This window comes from Gymnogyps californianus, chromosome 2 (genome assembly GCF_018139145.2).
Source record: "Gymnogyps californianus isolate 813 chromosome 2, ASM1813914v2, whole genome shotgun sequence".
Lineage (NCBI taxonomy): Eukaryota > Metazoa > Chordata > Aves > Accipitriformes > Cathartidae > Gymnogyps > Gymnogyps californianus.
In genome coordinates this window covers 24,168,715-24,187,308 of record NC_059472.1, presented here as the reverse complement: position 1 = coordinate 24,187,308, position 18,594 = coordinate 24,168,715, and the positions used below count along the sequence as shown (strand labels likewise).

At 39.0% G+C, this 18,594-nt stretch overlaps 1 protein-coding gene across 2 annotated transcripts in view; it reads right to left on the bottom strand.

Moving 5' to 3' along the window:
* Nucleotides 1–18,594, bottom strand: part of STK3 (serine/threonine kinase 3) — a 143,304-nt gene that overhangs the window by 107,113 nt on the left and 17,597 nt on the right. The window contains exons 5-6 of one of the 2 annotated variants that reach the window (XM_050890853.1): nt 4,970–5,134; nt 4,378–4,545 (exon numbers count right to left, since the gene is read on the bottom strand). The exons of the other annotated variant lie outside the window; for it this stretch is intronic. Coding sequence (XP_050746810.1) covers nt 4,378–4,545; nt 4,970–5,134 — 333 coding nt within the window. The remainder of the gene's footprint in view (nt 1–4,377; nt 4,546–4,969; nt 5,135–18,594) is intronic. 2 annotated transcript variants of the gene reach the window in all.

Below are 18,594 nucleotides of genomic sequence, written 5' to 3'. Positions count from 1 at the left end.
CTCCTCAACTTCCAGCACAAAAGGCATAGAGGAAACCATTTTCTCAATGATTGAGAAACTGGTCTCAATCAGACAGTGATGCTCAACATTACACCTTCCTTGGTTCTTACAGCTTTACACAGCAATAACTCTCACTTCAATCTCCAGTTTTAATGCAATATGCTGAGAATAAAAAACTGGGAAATGGTAGATTGTTATAAGATACATCAGGAATAAAAAGTTATTACAAACAGATTAGTCCAGGGTGGAAATGACACAGGCTAAGCAGGAGGTATGGATAATCTGGGTAAGTGCCATGGAAAAAGAAATATCATGATTGGACTTAAGGCAAATGGAAGCAGTTCAAATTGGCTTCCTCCAACTCACTGCAGAACATGTGATGCCCACATGTCCATTTCCAACAAACCTCACCATAAAGAAACAAAGGCCAATACTGTGAAGTGTTGAAAAACTCATCTACCACCAGCTTCTTCCACACCACAGCAACATGAATTATTGCACCTGCCTGATAAGCATGAAAGAAGAGAGTTTGAGCTTTTTTGGGTTTTGGGGGGTTATGTGGCGTTTTTGGTTTGGGGGTTTGGGTTTTTGGGGGTTTTTTGGGTTTGGTTTTTTTTTTGCAAGAGAGCTACCAGGATTTATCTGAAGCGCACCAACCTGTCAGTAAGTGCTGGCCTTGCAACGAAGAGCAAATTTTATAAAACACAGGTTGCAGTTTTACAGTTGGTCTACAAGGCTCAGTGTATGGCTGTGGCCGAAGGCAGTAACTCCACTCAACCCACTTCCCTTGTTTATCTACATGCTCCTACAACTTCTCCGGCTCAGTTCTAGCAGGTTTCTGTCAGGTTAACTTTTCAGAACATCAGTTCCTCTATCCAGCTCCACGTGAGGCCACAAAAATGCTAGTGTTTGCTTAGCAGAAAGGTCAGGAACACCTGGCTAAGGATAGGCTGTCTCTGTAACCAGCAGTTCACACTTAAATTGGCTTAAATTGATCATAAAAATCACAGCATCGCAGCAATAAGTGATCATGTCACTGCGTGAATATAAGGATAATTTTTGGTAAGGGTGGTCCTAGAGAAAGGACCTCAAAAACAGCTATTCTTAAGGTTCAAGATCAGCTTTATGGCAAAGTGTTGTTAATCTACTTGTTAATAAAGCCAGGTATCAGCAGTAGGTGGATTATGATCAAGTAAAAACTATGCAGCTTAAAAGATCTTCTACCAGAAACAACTCTTTTACATGACATATTTGAGATCATGGCTTGATTAGCAAACATGGAAGATATTTCAAGAGCATGTTACCAATTTTTACCAAAAAGCAAAATCACAACTACTATAGCAAAACAATGCCAATCTTTATGCTTCCATTATAGATTTAAAAAACAAAAAAAAAAGAATTTAGAAACAAACAGAAATAATAAAGACAGATATTGCATGAAGAGGAGAGACTGAACAAAGCAGTTAATGGTTCGAATTAAATTCAGACAGTGGTAGGACATAAATACAATATCACTACAGGACAGCATACATGCTGCAGTCAATGGGGGACACAGGAACATAGCTGTTAAAACATAATCACTGCAGCTTCAGAGTAGGAGATTGAGTCTTGCTCTAGAACCACACTGAAGCCCTCTTTAATTAGCTCCACTGTAAATTCATAACTGCCCATCCCAGCAGAGCAATCAAAGGCAGATGCAAACACTGTTAGCCACATTAGCCCTGGTTGCTGTACGGACTACTGCAATCAACATGCTTTTAGCCCTGCTGGATGGGTTAAGTTATCCAGGCTTGAGTGATTTTTGACTTATCAGCAAATTCCTTGCTATTTCTAGTGGCTGTATCACCATGTTTTAGGGCAACCTTGAGGACATCTGTATTCTTTCCTCCTTTAAAACTACTTGAAAACACTCCTTCTTTGACGAAAACTCAGAGAAAATACAGAAGTTTCACTTTTCATCATGAGCAAAAGCACAAAAGGACTCTGACATTGAATACATGAGGCATTCCATAATTCTTATGTGAATAAAGCATTAGGCTCACTGGGCTGGCAAATGGTCTTGACCTTTGAGCCTCAAACCAAGTATGACAACTGCAGGTTCTGTTGAACTCAGGTTCGCAGCAGAAGCAAGTGAAATAGTATTGATGACACTTATGCAGTCAAATATACTAAAATAGGAATACTTAAACAGAAAAAAACTGCTGTTTTCCCCCCCTCATGAAATTCCATTTTGCACCCCCCACTTCTTATTCTTTCCCAGCTGAAACTAGCACAATTCTTTGGAGTAGCTAAAGTGTGGTTAAGCAGAGGAAGCTATGCTTGTTTGCATGGAATCCGCTATTTCCCCTCTGCCAAAACACTTGTTTAAAGAAGTCATGTAATATTTCTATTAAGCTGTAAATGCAGTTGACAAGGAAATGGCCTACTGGCAGTGCATTACCTTTGTGGCAGTGCCAACCAGCCTACAGCAAAATAGCGCACATGATAATTTCAACATGCATTCCCAAGTAACAAAATTGTGCCTTACATAAATACCACAGAACTCCAGCAACATCTAGAAAAAGCAATGAAAATTTGCCCAAGCTTTCATGCTTGCCTGTATCAATTCTGTGTCATAACTAAAACAAAGTAGGAAAGCATCTACATATGTCCAAAACTCCTGTGAAGCTGTATCATATGACACTGGGAAAACTATTGCAACTTAAATCTGTGTATTTCTTGTTAACCACTGTAACAACTCACTAATAAAAATTAAGAAAAACTGCAGGTATCAAATACAAAAGAGTACTAACTGCATACAAGCCCTGAAAAACCGTAACGTAATTTATTAACAAGAACACATGTTCTATGTAATCCAGAATTGTTGTGTTAAATTACTTTGGCCTTTGATAGCATTCATTTGATTACAAGAATTAAACAGATTCACAGACTTTCAAACTCAGTGACCTTTGATTTATAAGCAGCTATTGTCACGCATATAAAAATCCTCTCTGATAATGTAGTCCTCGCCTTTCAACAGCTAGTGCAACTACATATAATGATGTTAAAATGAACTCAGATGTAATTAAGACATTTTCATTAAAAGTACAACCAAAAACCCCAGCACGATCAAATGTATTTAATTTGTAATCAATAGTTCTTCAAAATATTTTTTAAACATTCTTTCATCTTAAATTCCCATCAAAAACAAGCTTCAGATACTTATTTTGCTCTTAGCTTTCATCTGAGTATTTTCAGTTTCAACAGTAATTTTAAAACAGTTAATTACACAGAAAAAAAAAATGGTGCAGGAAAATTACTAAGCTTTGCTTCCAAAATTATGTAATGTTTCTAATTGCAAAACACTCACTAGCTTTAACCAAGCTGCACATTGCCATAGAACTTCAGGGAACACCTCTGCTCCAAAAAATACACACAAAGAAAAATCAAGAACCCCACAAACAAAAATCAAGAACCCAACAGCACTAAATACACTTGAACTCATATATGCGTCACCTTACAGCAATCATATAAGAACAGTACCTTTTCTTTCAACAGCGGTGGCTTCCTTATATTAAGATCCTGATATATGAGGCACCAGCAAAAGAAAACTGAATAAAATAATCTCGCATGTATGCCGTTTTTGCAGCAAATCAAAGATGAAAAAAACCTGCTTTTAGCAATATAAAGCATCTTATTAATACCAAATGGGCTTTAGATATAAACAATTCAAGAACGGAGTATTTATTGATGCTCAGTGCAATCACTGCAGCTATTCTATAGCTCATTTAAAAAAAAAAAATAAAAGCATGACTAACAGTGGCAACATTTATTCCTAGATAAACATTGTTCCCCATGAACTTCTCCAAGTAATTCCTTTATAACTGCTACTTCTCACAAAGCGACTAATTCTATTTACATTTTATTTTGCAAGAAGTAAACTAATTCAGTAACAGACTTTAAGAGTCAGTAATAAATAAAACTGTCAGGGGTTACCAATATTAGCACTGCTCACAGGACAATTCTGAATCCTTCTTTAGGTCATCTTTACTTCAAAACGCCCTTTCAAAGGAGGACGGCTTCTTGGTTATGGAACTCTACAAGTGCAGGTACAGTATAGAATAGGCTCCACATGTTGCCTTCAAGTCAATTATGCACTTACTGCTTTAGCTCTCTCTCAAGTGGAGATAAAAGCATTCTGAAACCTTACAGAGACGTGTTAAAACACAGGCAAACTGCAGTAAATAGGAAGCAAGACAGCAAGTAAAAATCCTTAGTCTTAAAAATCTTTGTCCATAAACGTACAGTTTTATGATTCCAGTATTAGTTTTTTGAGGTTTGGGGTTTTTTTGGTTTTTTTAATACAACAAACAAGAGAACACCACCACACACACTTACCCTCATTGGATGAATATCAGCATACGGAGGCTTTCCTTCAGCCATTTCTATTGAAGTAATACCAAGGGACCAGATGTCTGCCACGCAGTTATAGCCAATCTCTTGTATTACTTCAGGAGCCATCCAAAATGGAGTTCCTATAACAGTATTACGTTTTGCCATTGTGTCCTGTAATTATATTATTTATGCAATTAAAACACAGATGCTTATTTTCAGATTCTTTTTATATTAAATCTATATTTAAAAGTTAAATTAGCCACCCAAAGGTCAAATGGTAGTGACTTCCAATTAAGACCAAACAGATTCAGCCCATCAGCCTACAAAGGCCAAACAGGTGACAATGATCATAAACCGCAAACAAAAGTTTAAAGTGGGATCATCAGGCACTTGAAGTACACTAAGTTATAAAAATAAACAACTAAAAACTAAATAGCCTTGCAATATATTAAATACTCGTCATGATAAAGAATGTTAGCTCTACCACTGCCACTAGTCACTCCTCAGACACAAAATTCAAGGCAGAAGAAAAAGACAAAAGAACACGGTTAGGAGCGCTAAAGCATTTTTAAATGATCTTTCCACAGGTACTTACTGTTAACTGGCCAGCCACACCAAAATCAGCTAATTTTGCATGTCCTTCGGTGTTAAGAAGGATGTTTCCAGCCTTTATATCTCTATGTATTTTTCTCATAAAGTGCAAGTATTCAAGTCCTTTAAGAGTAGATTTCAGAATAGTTGCAATTTCATCTTCTGTTAGCTGCAAGAAAACATAAAACCTTTTTCAGGTACATATACAGAGTCTATATATTTGAACTATTTAAAATATGATCATTTCATAATGATTATTATAAATAATACAGACAATATACTTTAGGTATTGTAACGCAGGAATATGCCCAATAGCATTTACAATTCAAAACTCTGATCTACTAACTTGATCCATACAGTTAGATTCTTATACGTCTAGAGTCCAATTAGAACAAGTGAGCTACAAAACTAGAGAAGGGGCTGACTGATGCAGATCAGATCGCAGAATATGCAATATTCTCTTGCCTGTCAAAAGTTACTACTCTTCAGATGTTGACATCCTTCATAAAGACTGCTGCACAGTTTCTACAATATACCACAAACACATTTATCACTAAGATCATGCACATTAATTGTCAAGTTATGCATTATCTTTGTCAAAACAAAGGTAATGGTGGTCACCACTGGACTAGATGGGACATACCAGAATACTTCCCTGGAAAAAGAGATAAGTCTTTTCTCTACTGTGGGAGGCTAGAGCTATTCCTCAAACATCCATGCCCTTAAGTTCTTTACACAGTTTGCCCAACAAACTAGCACAGTCCTACATTTGGAAAGAGATGAAAGGAATGCCATGTTTTCTTTATTTCTCAAATTCTTACATATGAAATGCCTGCTAAGTCTACAATTAGTAGCATCAAGCTTTTGTCCACCCGCTATTCCTAACTGCACTACTATTAGTTTCTCATTGCCGGCAATTTACAAATTAGAGAGGATGAATTAAGAGCTTCTTCACAAGAACAAAAAAAAAAAAAAAAACACAAAACAAAAAGCAAGGGATAAAGGTGTACAGAAAATAGCCAAATAATTATTTATTACAAAGCTTGCGAAAAACATATTCATCAGGCATAGCTTGCTACTTATTATCTATAGGGAGATAATATAGCATACAGAAATACAAACACCCAAACAGTTCCCAACTAGTTAACAGAATTTTACTGAGTCTGTCAAGTAAGCCAGTCCTTTTAAGACTAGCGCCTTCATTTTATACGGAATGCCAGTAAATGCTAATTTTTGAAAATAAATATTTCTCACTCTGCCTGTGCTCCATACTGACACAAAGCTGTAGAACTACACCCATACAGATGTGCCCCAATGACCTTCCCAAAACCCTACTCAGCCCTGAAAAAGGACAACTAAGATGTCAGAGTACTCTTATGCTGGAAGGTGCCAATAACTATTATCACTTGTTCCTGTAACTGTAGATAATTACAGAAATGATTGAGAAAGGATGCCAATCAGATGCTACGAGCTTTTTCTTACACCGTTCTTCTTTTCCTGTTCCCGACTGATGCAGAGAATGAACGCTCACTGAACTTTTGGGTTCTTTTTAAATTGCCTGCATCACTCGACAATTGCTAGATGATATCGTCCTAGGAAAATACAATCATATTGAATATATGGCTCTTCAATTTCAGCCACAACTACTGAATTTTTTTTTAAATATCAACAATGTTAATTAGTTTATTGTCTATGCAAAGGTTTCCTGTTAGTTCTTAATATTAAGTGTAGATAATCCACAAGCTGTGCTATAATATATCATGTTACTATTACACTATAAAGTTGTACAATTGAACTAACAGAAATCTTAACATAGCTGGCCCTGAATATATTTTATAAGACAAGCCACATTTTAGAAAGCACAACTACCACTATGTGAAGATAATGCAACATGTCAGCCCACAACTTTCAAAGTAGTTGCAGCCTGTTAATATCTTCTGGTCTCTAAAAAATATATTCCTTTACAGAACATTTGCCAGTGCGTAATACTATCTTCTACAGCCATGCTGAATTTTTACCAGGTTTCTTTATGTTCTTCAATAACAGCATGGCCTTCAGTTACTTCTGAGGATTATGGTAGAAGAGTTGAGGCTCTTTAGAACTTTAGAGTTCCTGAAGTCAACAATACATTTTGCACAGTTATACCCAGCTCTCTTTCATATCATGTTTGCTGTTTATTTTTCAGTCAGGATGAATGGAAAGGTACTCTCAAATTAGTCAAGTAACTGAACACAAACTGAGAAACAAAATTGAAAATTTGAAGAAAAAAAAAATCGCAACAGGGTTATTTATTAAACTCTGTAAAAGCACCACAAAGGAAACACTAAGAACTCTTTCTTGGCTTTTTTTTTTAAGCAGACCAGACGAACTTCAGTTTTAAAGCTAAAAAAAAAAAAAAAAAAAAAAAAAAAAACTACTACTATATATACTACTATAAATAAAGAGGTGGTGTAGACTGGGCAGTCCAAAAAGCTTCTCTTATTTACTGCTTTAATATGTTGCAGAATTCATATACTATCACAAATGACACAATAAGCTGCAAGTATCAACTGGCAACAAGCTAACAGACACTTCATTACCAAAGAAAATACAACACAGTAAAAAAAAAATTGAGATATATTTTCATTTATTTGCTTCATAAACTACATAGACTACTAAGTCATCAGTTAGCACAGTTGTTTATCATCATTGCTTTAGATCAACATAATAGGAACACATAAGCTCCTGAACAAGTGTTATAAGAAAAACACTAAGAGTGAATCTTTTGCAGATACCAGACCCGCTGAGAACACTCCTCAGATTTTCATCAACGCTTATTCTAGAATAAAAGCAAACACACACACACAATTCATTCAATGTGGTGCAGTTTCTCAAGGAAATACAAAGAAGCTATTCATGCAACTGAAATGCTGTTCAATTACAGTACATCGATGCTTTAATATAAGAACTAAGCAAATGAACTTGACACATTCTTAGAAATGCAAGAAACTGCAAAACTGAGGACAAATACTCTAATTTGGCTGCAACACTGGGTTGCATTTTTCCCCTCTTTCTCTACTTTTCCAGTCCTACACAGAAATTAAATTAAGCAATAGCAATTCCTTCCAGTTTCAGTTTTGAAAGTGTTGGTACACATCCGCACCTCTCTCCAAAGAAAACCACCACCAAAAGCCCACAAGAAACAAAAAAACCCACTCATAATCACTCTCAGCCAACAGAATGACTCAACAGAAAGGAAAAAATAATTAGTCAGCAAGATTATCTGCACTTGAGTTGCTCATAACAAGTTTTAATTATTTAACAAACAGAACCACTTCCCTATTCCAGCTTCTATCCAGTCTCATAAAACCTGGGCATGGAGCCCAAGGGCACAGTTACACATACATTTATTTAAACAGCAGTGCCAAGCTCCAGTCCCTCCTTTCACTGCAACCTACAGCAGTAATTCCCACTGTGTGTCAGCCCTTCCACTGAACAACTGTAACTGACTCTAGTTAAAAATAAACCTGTCTGCCAAATTATTTTTCCAACAAATCAGTTCCCTGATTCAATTCATGGCATATTCAACAAGGATGTAGCAGAGTAGGAGCTGCTCCAATTGGCACTGCTTTCCAAATAAGTACATGTGTTGTTATACCCAGAGTCCCAGTGACTTTTATAAACCTTTCCCTATGCAAGCAGAGGATGAAATTGATGGTGGCATTAGCTCCACGCTCCACAGCAAGCAGTTACCGCCTCTGCTGTGCATTATGCATTCCTTGCCTGCCATATATCTCTGAGATCTTTCAGTGTTTCTATTCAGTGGCACACTGCTCAAAGCCTTTATTTGTGCTACTTTATGCTGACTGCTATGCTGCTTCAAAGGACTGTATGCCAGGAGAACTGAAAACCCTGTTATACACAGCTCAAACAAGACGGCTTTCCTGGCATTGTGCCAAGGGAGTAAAACCATCTACCTGATCTGGAGTCAAGCAAGAAGGGACTTTAAATCAACTGTAAGATAAACTGAAGTATAGTCAGAAGGATATCTGGAGAAAGAGACAATCCTCATTATGTGAGCTAATAATTTTGTGGTGAAGTACACTAAAACTGTGATTATCTGAAGACTCACACTACAGGCGATTTAAGCTCTGGCTATTAACAAATACTGTATCATGAATGGTTTATGACATGCTGAGTGTAACGCTTTCTACCAGAACTTTGCCAAATCCACCCCAGTTCAGAAACAATACAATGTCCTGAATCTCCAAAGACTTCCATGCAGTTAATCCTGAACATGCATCAAAAAAACGATCCCGAGCACTGACAAATGTATAGCAAGATAGGCATACAACTTACTGCCCACTTTCATCTAGGAACAAGTATTATGAGAAATTGTGCTTAGACGGCTCTGCAGAGAAGGTCTCTCTTCAATATGTTGTGTTCCTAAGGAGGTAAATCCCTAGCTTTAGTTCTTGAAAAATCAGTGTTAAACCACATGGAGATCTTTGGATCAGCTCTAGATGGAGAAGTGCTTTTGCAGCTGCATGGCAAAATCCAGCTCTCAAAAGGAGAGGGGAACAGAACACCTGTACCAAAAGGTTGACAAAGAAGCTATGGACTGAGAATCCAGCAAATCAGAAGAGAGTTCTAGATTACTGCAGCCTGATACACCATCTGGGGACCATCAGTTAAGGAAAGCTCTAGCATGGCTACGTGTTACAAAAGTAAGAAGTATTTAAGTAACATCAAAATACATACAGTGGTCAGAAAAGCCCATAGAAGTGAGTGTCACCTATAAGAAGTAAGCAGAGAGCACAAGCAGTGCTTATCAGGAACAGCAATAACAGGGAAGCACAGGGAAAAAGAAAGGAGAACAGGCTTACTCTGCCATCAGTGTTCTGAGACACATCAATCCCAACTCCAGATGTCCTAGATTCATCCACTTGTGCTTTATAAAATCTGTGTGTATATATATACACACACACACACACACATATATATAATCATCATCTATCTAACATGATGCAGTCCCTTCCAACCTCAACCATGTATAAAATTATAAGTATAAATACCAAGTATAAATTGGGAGAGGAGTGGCTGGAGAGCAGCCCTGCAGAAAGGGATCTGGGGGTGCTGGTCGACAGCAGGCTCAATAGGAGTCAGCGTGTGCCCTGGCTGCCAAGAGGGCAAACCGCATCCTGGGGTGCATCAAACACAGTATAACCAGCCGGTCAAAAGAGGTGACTATCCCACCGTATTCAGTGTTGGTGCAGCCTCACCTTGAGTACTGTGTGCAGTTCTGCGCCCCACAACTTAAGATGGATGTTAAGGTCCCTGAATGCATCCAGAAGAGGGCAACAAAGCTGGTGAAAGGGCTGGAAGGAATGTGCTATGGGGAGCGGCTAAGGACTTTGGGCTTGTCTAGTTTGGAGAAAAGGAGGCTGAGGGGCGACCTCATTGCTCTCTGCAGCTTCCTGAGGAGGGGAGGGGGAGGGGGAGGTGCTGATCTCTTCTCCCTGGGATCCCGGGATAGGACATGTGGGAATGGTCCAAAGTTGTGCCAGGGGAGGTTTAGACTGGACAGTAGGAAGCATTTCTTTGGCGAGAGGGTGGTCAAACACTGGAACAGGCTTCCTAGAGAGGTGGTCGATGCCCCAAGCCTGTCAGTGTTTAAGAGGCATTTGGACAATGCCCTTAACAACAGGCTTTAACTTTTGGTCGGCCCTGAAGTGGTCAGGCAGTTGGACTAGATCATCATTGTAGGTCCCTTCCAACTGAAATATTCTATTCTATTTTTTCCCCTGCGATAAGCATAGCAGTTAACCCCATTTGGATTTCACAATGCATTCCACCATTCTAAACTTGTATTAAAAGGACATATTCCTGAAGACAGATTACCTAAATGCATCAACAGCTTATGTCTTCATATATACAAGATATGAAAAAACTGGTTTTTTGGGAAATATATAAAAATACTTTTTTTTTTTAAACAAAACATCATGTATAGTTCTTCTTTACATCATATAGAGATGAGTTGGCACATAAACTAACGTAAACCTGATGCAATATGGGAGAATAGATGAGGCAGATACGCTTCTTGAGCCTACCAATTGTTGGAAGCAACAAGGGACCAAAGTATACAAAAACAGACCCAAAGCACCTCTAATTATTCATTTACTCACAAAATCTTACAAAACCACAAATAAACTCTTAAAATCCACATCAAAACACTTCCTAATTATGTCTCCTCCCTTCTTTACCCTAAATCACAGGCTCTCCTCATGAGGATGGTTAAAAGTCACTACGTAGGTAGTGTAGTGCGTGTGTCCCTGCAAGTGACTTTCAACTTACAAAGGAAACAGCTAAGTACAGAATCAGCCCATAACGTGCCTTGTCATAGCACGCAACTTGCCATCTACTTAATATTCAGTACTCTCTAGTTCTAACAGTAGTTTGATGTTGACATACAAGTAACGCCATTGATAACTACCACACAGAACAATTAAAAGAAACAAAACTATTTAATGATTCAATACTAGGAATATGTTACAGTCAATGTTGCTATCCTGGTCTGGATGTATGGTTCTTATATAGTACTATTCCTGATCAAACCATATGGGATTATGTTTCCTGTTAAAACAGTTGGTTTATTTTATTCTGTGCTTTTAAACACAGCACCATTCTTCCATCAACATAGCATGCTCTATATCTTGCCCCTTAGTGTAATTTCACAGTCATCATCTTTCTACTTTGTTTCTGATTTCCAGTTGCGTCAAGATCCTCATTTAAAATCCTGTGGAACGTTTATCTGGTTCGTATCTTTGGCTAGTTCTAGTTCTGTATGCTGTGTCCCTTTGATGGGTTGGTGCTACCCTCTAAATATGAGTCAGGCATGAAGCAGTTTCAAATCCTTCCTTACCAAAACCACATGCAAGTTATATATTAAAATGAATGTGAATGATGAAGGTGAACAACTCTACAGCCTACATAAAAACATTAGCCATGAAGCCAATCTTTAAAATGGAAATTTGGAGCAAAGCAGATCGCAGCAAATTCATGTCTTCCACATCTATTAGGAGGCCAGTTAATCCACATATTTACATCTAACTGGCTATGGATGCCACGCACAAGGGAGACTTAAGGGTGCATTTATGCAGTCTATCACACAGTACCTAATCCATGCAGCTGTTGGGACAACTCATCTACAGGTTCTCTGCTCACAGTCATTCTCCTTCCTGAGGGCCCCTCTGAAGGGGTCTGGGTCAGCTGAATTGCTTTAACTGCCTAAGTCCATTCCCAGCTGCTCTTTTTACACTAAGTAATACATGCACATTAAGCCTGATGCTTCCAGGAAGTATCAGATTACTGCATCTAAACACTCTGATTAGGTCAAGCACACTGGGTAAGTCCACTCTCATGGCAAATAAAGGCGCCATGGTATAATCATTCTTCCACCAGAAGCTATGAAGCTCAAACGTCACCGATCTTATCATAATCGCATACCTCTCCTAGTCTTCATTTATGCAAAGACAAGGCTGGACTAACAAAGAGGCTGAGATGTAGGAGAGATGAGCAAATAAGCAGGGGAGAAGACATGACAGCTACTACGATATACTTCAAATATTACAAGCGGGAAGGGTAACTTTTCATAAACTACCCTTAAGTTAAGGCAGAAAGCTTCAGAGACAAAAAGAGTTGTTACAGTTGCAGCTCTAGCCTGAAGTCAACGTTAGATTCTGGTTCCCACTGTCTGCTACAAACTTCAATGAGACTACACTCTCCTGAAGCCACTTTCCTTGAGCTTCACTTTCAGAGCAATTACACTTCAGACTTCTTTTTTTTTTTACACAGATCTGCATGTTCTGTGTGAAGACAGTGCTCTTCAAACAAAATCACAGCCTATGTCTTGAGTGAGGTACCAAATCATGACATCTAAATTACTTAAGATGACAAGGTTTGGTCTAAGACTTTCAGTAATTGTCTCAAACTAATGGAGAAAATCCCTTCTTCCTCCTATATTTTAACTAAGGGGACATCTCAATATTACGGTAATGGACAGAATAAGAACTCACTACCATAGGAGAACTACCAGTTTTACTCAAGTATAACAATTTAGGCATAAGATCATATGAAGGAAGTGAGGCACCAAGTGTCATTCTTCTTACTGAGCCCAAGTCATGCTGCACGTAAAATCATATGGAAAATACGCCGCAATAAACATAACAATGACCATCTACTGCTCAGCTGATGATCAGTGTTGATATTTTTTCAGATTTGTGTTTTTGACTACATAATCCCAAGAACATAGTTTTTGTAATGTTTCTTGAATATAATATGCAACAGACCCCATCTTCTCTTCTCCTTAAATTAGCATTTTTATACTGGATAATTCAAGACAGTGCTAACAAATCAGAGTCTTCTACCTGTAGTTTGAAAATTACTATAGCCTAGTAGCAACATAAAATTATCTAAAACATATCTAGTGGCTCATATGGAAAATTATTTCAGGAAATGTCAGGCATCTCCCATGGTCACATGCTCAACATTAGCTAGCACTAATAAGTACACATAGGGAGATCAAGAACTGATTAGAATATGAAAGTCAGACTCCTTAACCCTTATTCTTCACTACCAAGTTCCAGCTTGCTATAATACATCTATGAAGTACTAAAACTGGCTAACCAGATGTTGAACACAACCTTGGAAGTAATGCAGAACAGTACAGAGCCTCTTCAGCACTGTACTAAGTACAGATAACATGGGAAAACAGATTTTAACTATGATTCAGTAGCACAACAACATGCATTTGTCATGTCTACACACAGTTGTGATCAGCACCAATTTAGTTAGTTTGGTTCTTCAAAGTCCTTTTCTGACAAAGCACTGTGAATAAGGTCAAGAACCTCAATGGAAGTCCTAACCACCTAAGGTCAGTTAAAACAACAAAACCACGTGCCTTTCAAACAGGAAGCACTTATTTGAGTTGTCACTGTTTAAAAACAACTTCACCCTTATATAAAACATATCTGCAAATAGATCACCTGGCTCACAAACTACGCTCCTGTTCACACCATCCCCATTGGCCCTGACAGCATCACCAAGGGAGACCTTGAATAATCTGTATTAAGTGAACAAGCGTCAGTGTGGTGGTCTTCTTGATCCTGCCAGACAAGGGGAAAGCCTCAAGCAGAAGCAGATGCATCTGCAGATCACCACCTTCCAGCAGGCCTGCTAACAGCAGCAAAGCATTAGTGTTTTTATGAACACAGGATCCTCAGAAGAATGAGGACTACTGGGGAGAAACAGGATCTACCTGACAAAGGAGATAAAGAGTATCTTTGCCAACAGCCTGCTAACCTAGTGAGAAGAGCTTTAAACTAGGTTCACCAGGGAACAGAAACCAAAGCCTTCAGGTAAGTGGAAGAACAGAGAACGGGGAAGCACACATCAGACAGAGTTCTCCCTTTGAGACAAAGTACGGCAGACAGGGGTACATCCGAAACCCCGTACACAAAAGTATACAGCCTGTGATGCAAACAGGAACTGCCAGCCTGTGCACAGCTGCAGAGCTATGATGTCACTGGAATTAGAGAGACAGTGGGATAGCTCACACGACTAGCATGCTGTAAGAGATGGATGCAGGCTCCTCACAAGCAACAAGCAGGAAGGATGGGCAGGGTTGAGCTCTACACAAACATATGGCTCTGCTATGGAACACTTAAACTTGTTGAGAGTTTATAGGTCAAAATCGGAAGGGTAGCCCAAAAGGTGGATGCCATCATGGCATCTGCTGCAAACCACCCAATCAAAAAGGTGAAGTAGATGAAGTCATCCTCAGCACTGGAAGAAGCCTCTGACCATAGGCCACTGTTCGCGGGGGAGGGGGAGGTGTTTGCCAACCACCTCAATATCTGTTGGAAGGGCAACATGGTAGGGTACAAAAAAATCTGGGCGTGAGCAGTAATAATTTTCATTGCAGGTGCTGTCCAGGCCCACTACAGGAGGTGTTCCACTAGACCAGCTACTCATGAGTAGAGTAAGAACTTGCCAGGGATGGCAGAGGTAGCCTCGGCAAGCGACTATGAGATGGTGGAGGTTAAGTTATGGACAGAAGTGACAAAAGCAAGTAGCAGAACCAGATTTCCAGATAGCAAGCCTCAGCTTGTTAAAGGAACTAGTAAGTGGGATCCCAGGGCATACTGCCCTTAAAGGGCAATGGAACCTTGAAGAGCTGGTTGAGCATCAAGGGCAACCTCCTCAAAGTATGAAAAAAAAGTCCTTCCTGACATGCAATATAACGAGCAAGCACAGTAGGAGGCCATCTTGAATGAACTAGGAACTCCTGACTGAGCTAAAGTGCAAAAAACAAAGCATATAAAGAGCAAGAACAGATTACTAAAGATAAATAAAGAAGCATTGCCTGGATACTAAAGAGCAGAATTAGGAAGGCCAAGGCTAGGGTGGGTTTGAAACTGGACAGTAATACACAGGATAGCAAGAAGAGCTTGTATTGCTCTATATGCAGAAAAAGAGAAAGAAAAGAAAAAAAACACCAGAAAAATGTTGGCCTACTGCTAAACAGGCTGGTCAATCTATTGACAAATGATGGAGAAATCTCCTAAGCATCATCTTTGCATCAGTCTTTAGCAGTGTTTCTCTGGCTCTCAGTTGTCTCTGCCTAGTAGCAAAGTGGAATGAGTTAGGAATTACTCTAGTAAACTGGACAAATACAAGTCCATGGGAACAGATGAGACACATCCAAAGGTGCCAAGGAGCTGGCTAGTGCCAACTCAAGGCTACTTCTTACGAGCTTTAAAAAGTTACAGCAATCAGGGAACATCCCTTATGACACCATCTTCAAAAAGGGGGAGAGGAAGGATCTGAGGAATTACAGGCTAGCCAGCTTATCCTCAGTCCCCAGGATATTATGGGGCAAATCCTCACAGAAGCTAATTTCTAGACACGCAAAGGGTAAAAAGATGATTGGAAACAGCCAGCACAAGTTGACCAAAAGGAAATCATGCCAAATTAACCCAGCCACTTTCCTATGAGGACGAAGAGAGAGCTGGGGATGTCATTTAGTTTGACTTTACGAAGGTTGTTGACAGTTTCCAATAATATCTTTTTAGCCAAATCTGGGGAACCATGGAGAAGATGTGGAAGAACATGTGGCTGGACTGCCAGGCTGAATGGTGGTTCAAAATGTAACCAACAGCCAGCTGTAAGTGATATTCCTCAGAGGTTGATACTAGGGTGAATATTCCCAACATCTTCATCAACAACCTGAAAAGTGAGCTAGAAAACACTCCCATCATGTTTCTGGATGACATGAAACAGGGGGAAAGCCATCCATACACTAAAAGGCAGGACTGCCACTCAGAGGAACCTCAACAAGCTGGAGGAATTAGGTTGACAACAAACTGTTGGAAGTTCAACAAAGGCAGAGTCCCACACCTAGGACAGAAGAACCCCATGCCGTGAACAGTATGGGCTGAGGATCAATGGGGCAGGTAGCATTGCTGCAGGAAAGGTTCTGGGGTGGCTCCAGTAGACAAGCTGAACATGAGTCAGCAATATACCCTCACAGCAGGGAAGGCTCACCATATGTTGGTCTTCATTAGGAAAGCACAGTTAGCAAGTCAGGTCAAGTAAATATTCCCCTTTATTTAGCACTTGTAAAGCCAATCAAAGAAATGCTGACAAACTGGAGAGTCCAGCAGTGGGGGCTACAGCACATGATGTATCAAGTTGACAGAGCAAGGTTTGTCTTGTCTGAAGAAGAGTGGATATTTCAATGCAATTTTAAACAAACAAAATCCTCACAGAGGCAGACACTTCTCAGAGTGGCAGAGAAAAAGGAGGATGGGCAACAGTCACAAGTTGTCACAAAAGAAGTTCAGTTAGATACAAAAAGAAAGAAGTTCACAGAGCTGCAGAGAGACACTTGAATCTCCTCTTCTTCAGATTTTCAAAACCCAGCTGAACAAGGTCCTGATCAACCTAATTGAACTTCAAAGTTCACCTTCCTTGAAACAGGAGATTCAACTAGATGACTTCCAGAGGTCCCTTCCAAATTAAAATTATCACTTATTTCAAATCAGTGGTACACTGTTCACCTCCTTCCTCACCACCTTTAAAATAAACATCCAATTTCAACAGAGTAACCTTTCTTTTACCTGCAGTTTTCCTACATTTCCTCCAATTCCTCACCACAATAATATACAGCAATAAATCCATCCCAACTTTAAACACAGATTCTTTTATTATAAAATATATATGGAAGAATGATATGTTGTTCTGACCTTAATGAAACTTGGCTTAATTCCTTAGATTGAGACAAATTTTATTGCCTGGATTAGAATTTTATATGCAGAGAGGCTGACTCAAACTTGAAAGACATTAACAATTCAGCTGATATTTCTGGCTCTCCAAGGCAAACAATGATGGGGTTCTTTGAGGGGAAAGAGCGTTGTGGGGAGGCAATAAGGTTAAACTTCCACCCTTTAGTATAACAAGAATAAGACTTTGTGAGTGTTTTGTGATGCAAGGTGTATATGGGGTACCAATAGAGGACTGACCTGATTAAACATTCATTTAAACAGCTACCTCTGATTGGAACACATTAGTATAAATTTCTTTATATTCTGTGTTTACATGGTCATTTTATTGTTTCAGCAACTTAAAACTGGCATTACCGAAAATTATATACAAGAGGGGGGAAAAAAAAGCTGTTGCTTACATTAAGTAATTCTAGCAATCTTTTCTTCAAAAAATCTTTAGCAGCTCCAATTTAAAAATGAGTAACTGACTTCGAACCATGGATGCAACTTCTGCCATTCTCCCAAAATCTCCCCAAATTTGCCTTCTGAAACTTGGGGGAGGGTGGGGAGGGAAAGGAGATCTGTTGAATATGCAACTAGACAGTCTGTACAGATACATATTATAGCCTCTCTCAGCTTTTAGTAGTGACCCGACTGCAGAAAGAGATCAGTAGCAAATATAAACATTGTGAAACCCAGCAAATACAGCCATTAGAACTGAAGTAGTATTTTGTAAGCTTTCTTCCAAGAAGCACACTTTAAAAACAGAAAGTCAGTGAATTAGATGCTAGGCATTTTAACATTACATGGCTACCAACAGTTTTAAGACCACCCACAAAATGATCTCCAACATTTTATGGACCTACCTTGGGCAATCTAGGTGGGAAACTACAGAAATCATCCAGGAAGCTAATTCTCCTTAGAACTGACTTGTACGTGTTCATAGCAATAAATACTGTTATTAACTAGTCAGTTATTTTAATGGAAAGATTAAGGTCAGATAAAGTTTGAGGAAAGATAATTCTGTCTTCAGAGCACCTCTTTTAGTTTGCAAATAAACACCAGACCTCAGATTATATACTATTTTAATAGCATATACAGCGATTCCTCACTGAGTGAGCATGATCCACTAACACTGAGTCCTGTAGAAAAAGGGGGAAGAGAGGACAATTAGCGTTTCACACTGCACATGTACCAGAAGATGCTGCATGGCCAATCTTAGTTCTGAAACTTCCCAACTTCTGAATGCTTTTTTGGCAGCCTTATTTGCATGTAATATATACATAGCTATTTTGGAAACAGATGAATAACAGTGTAGCTCTAACTT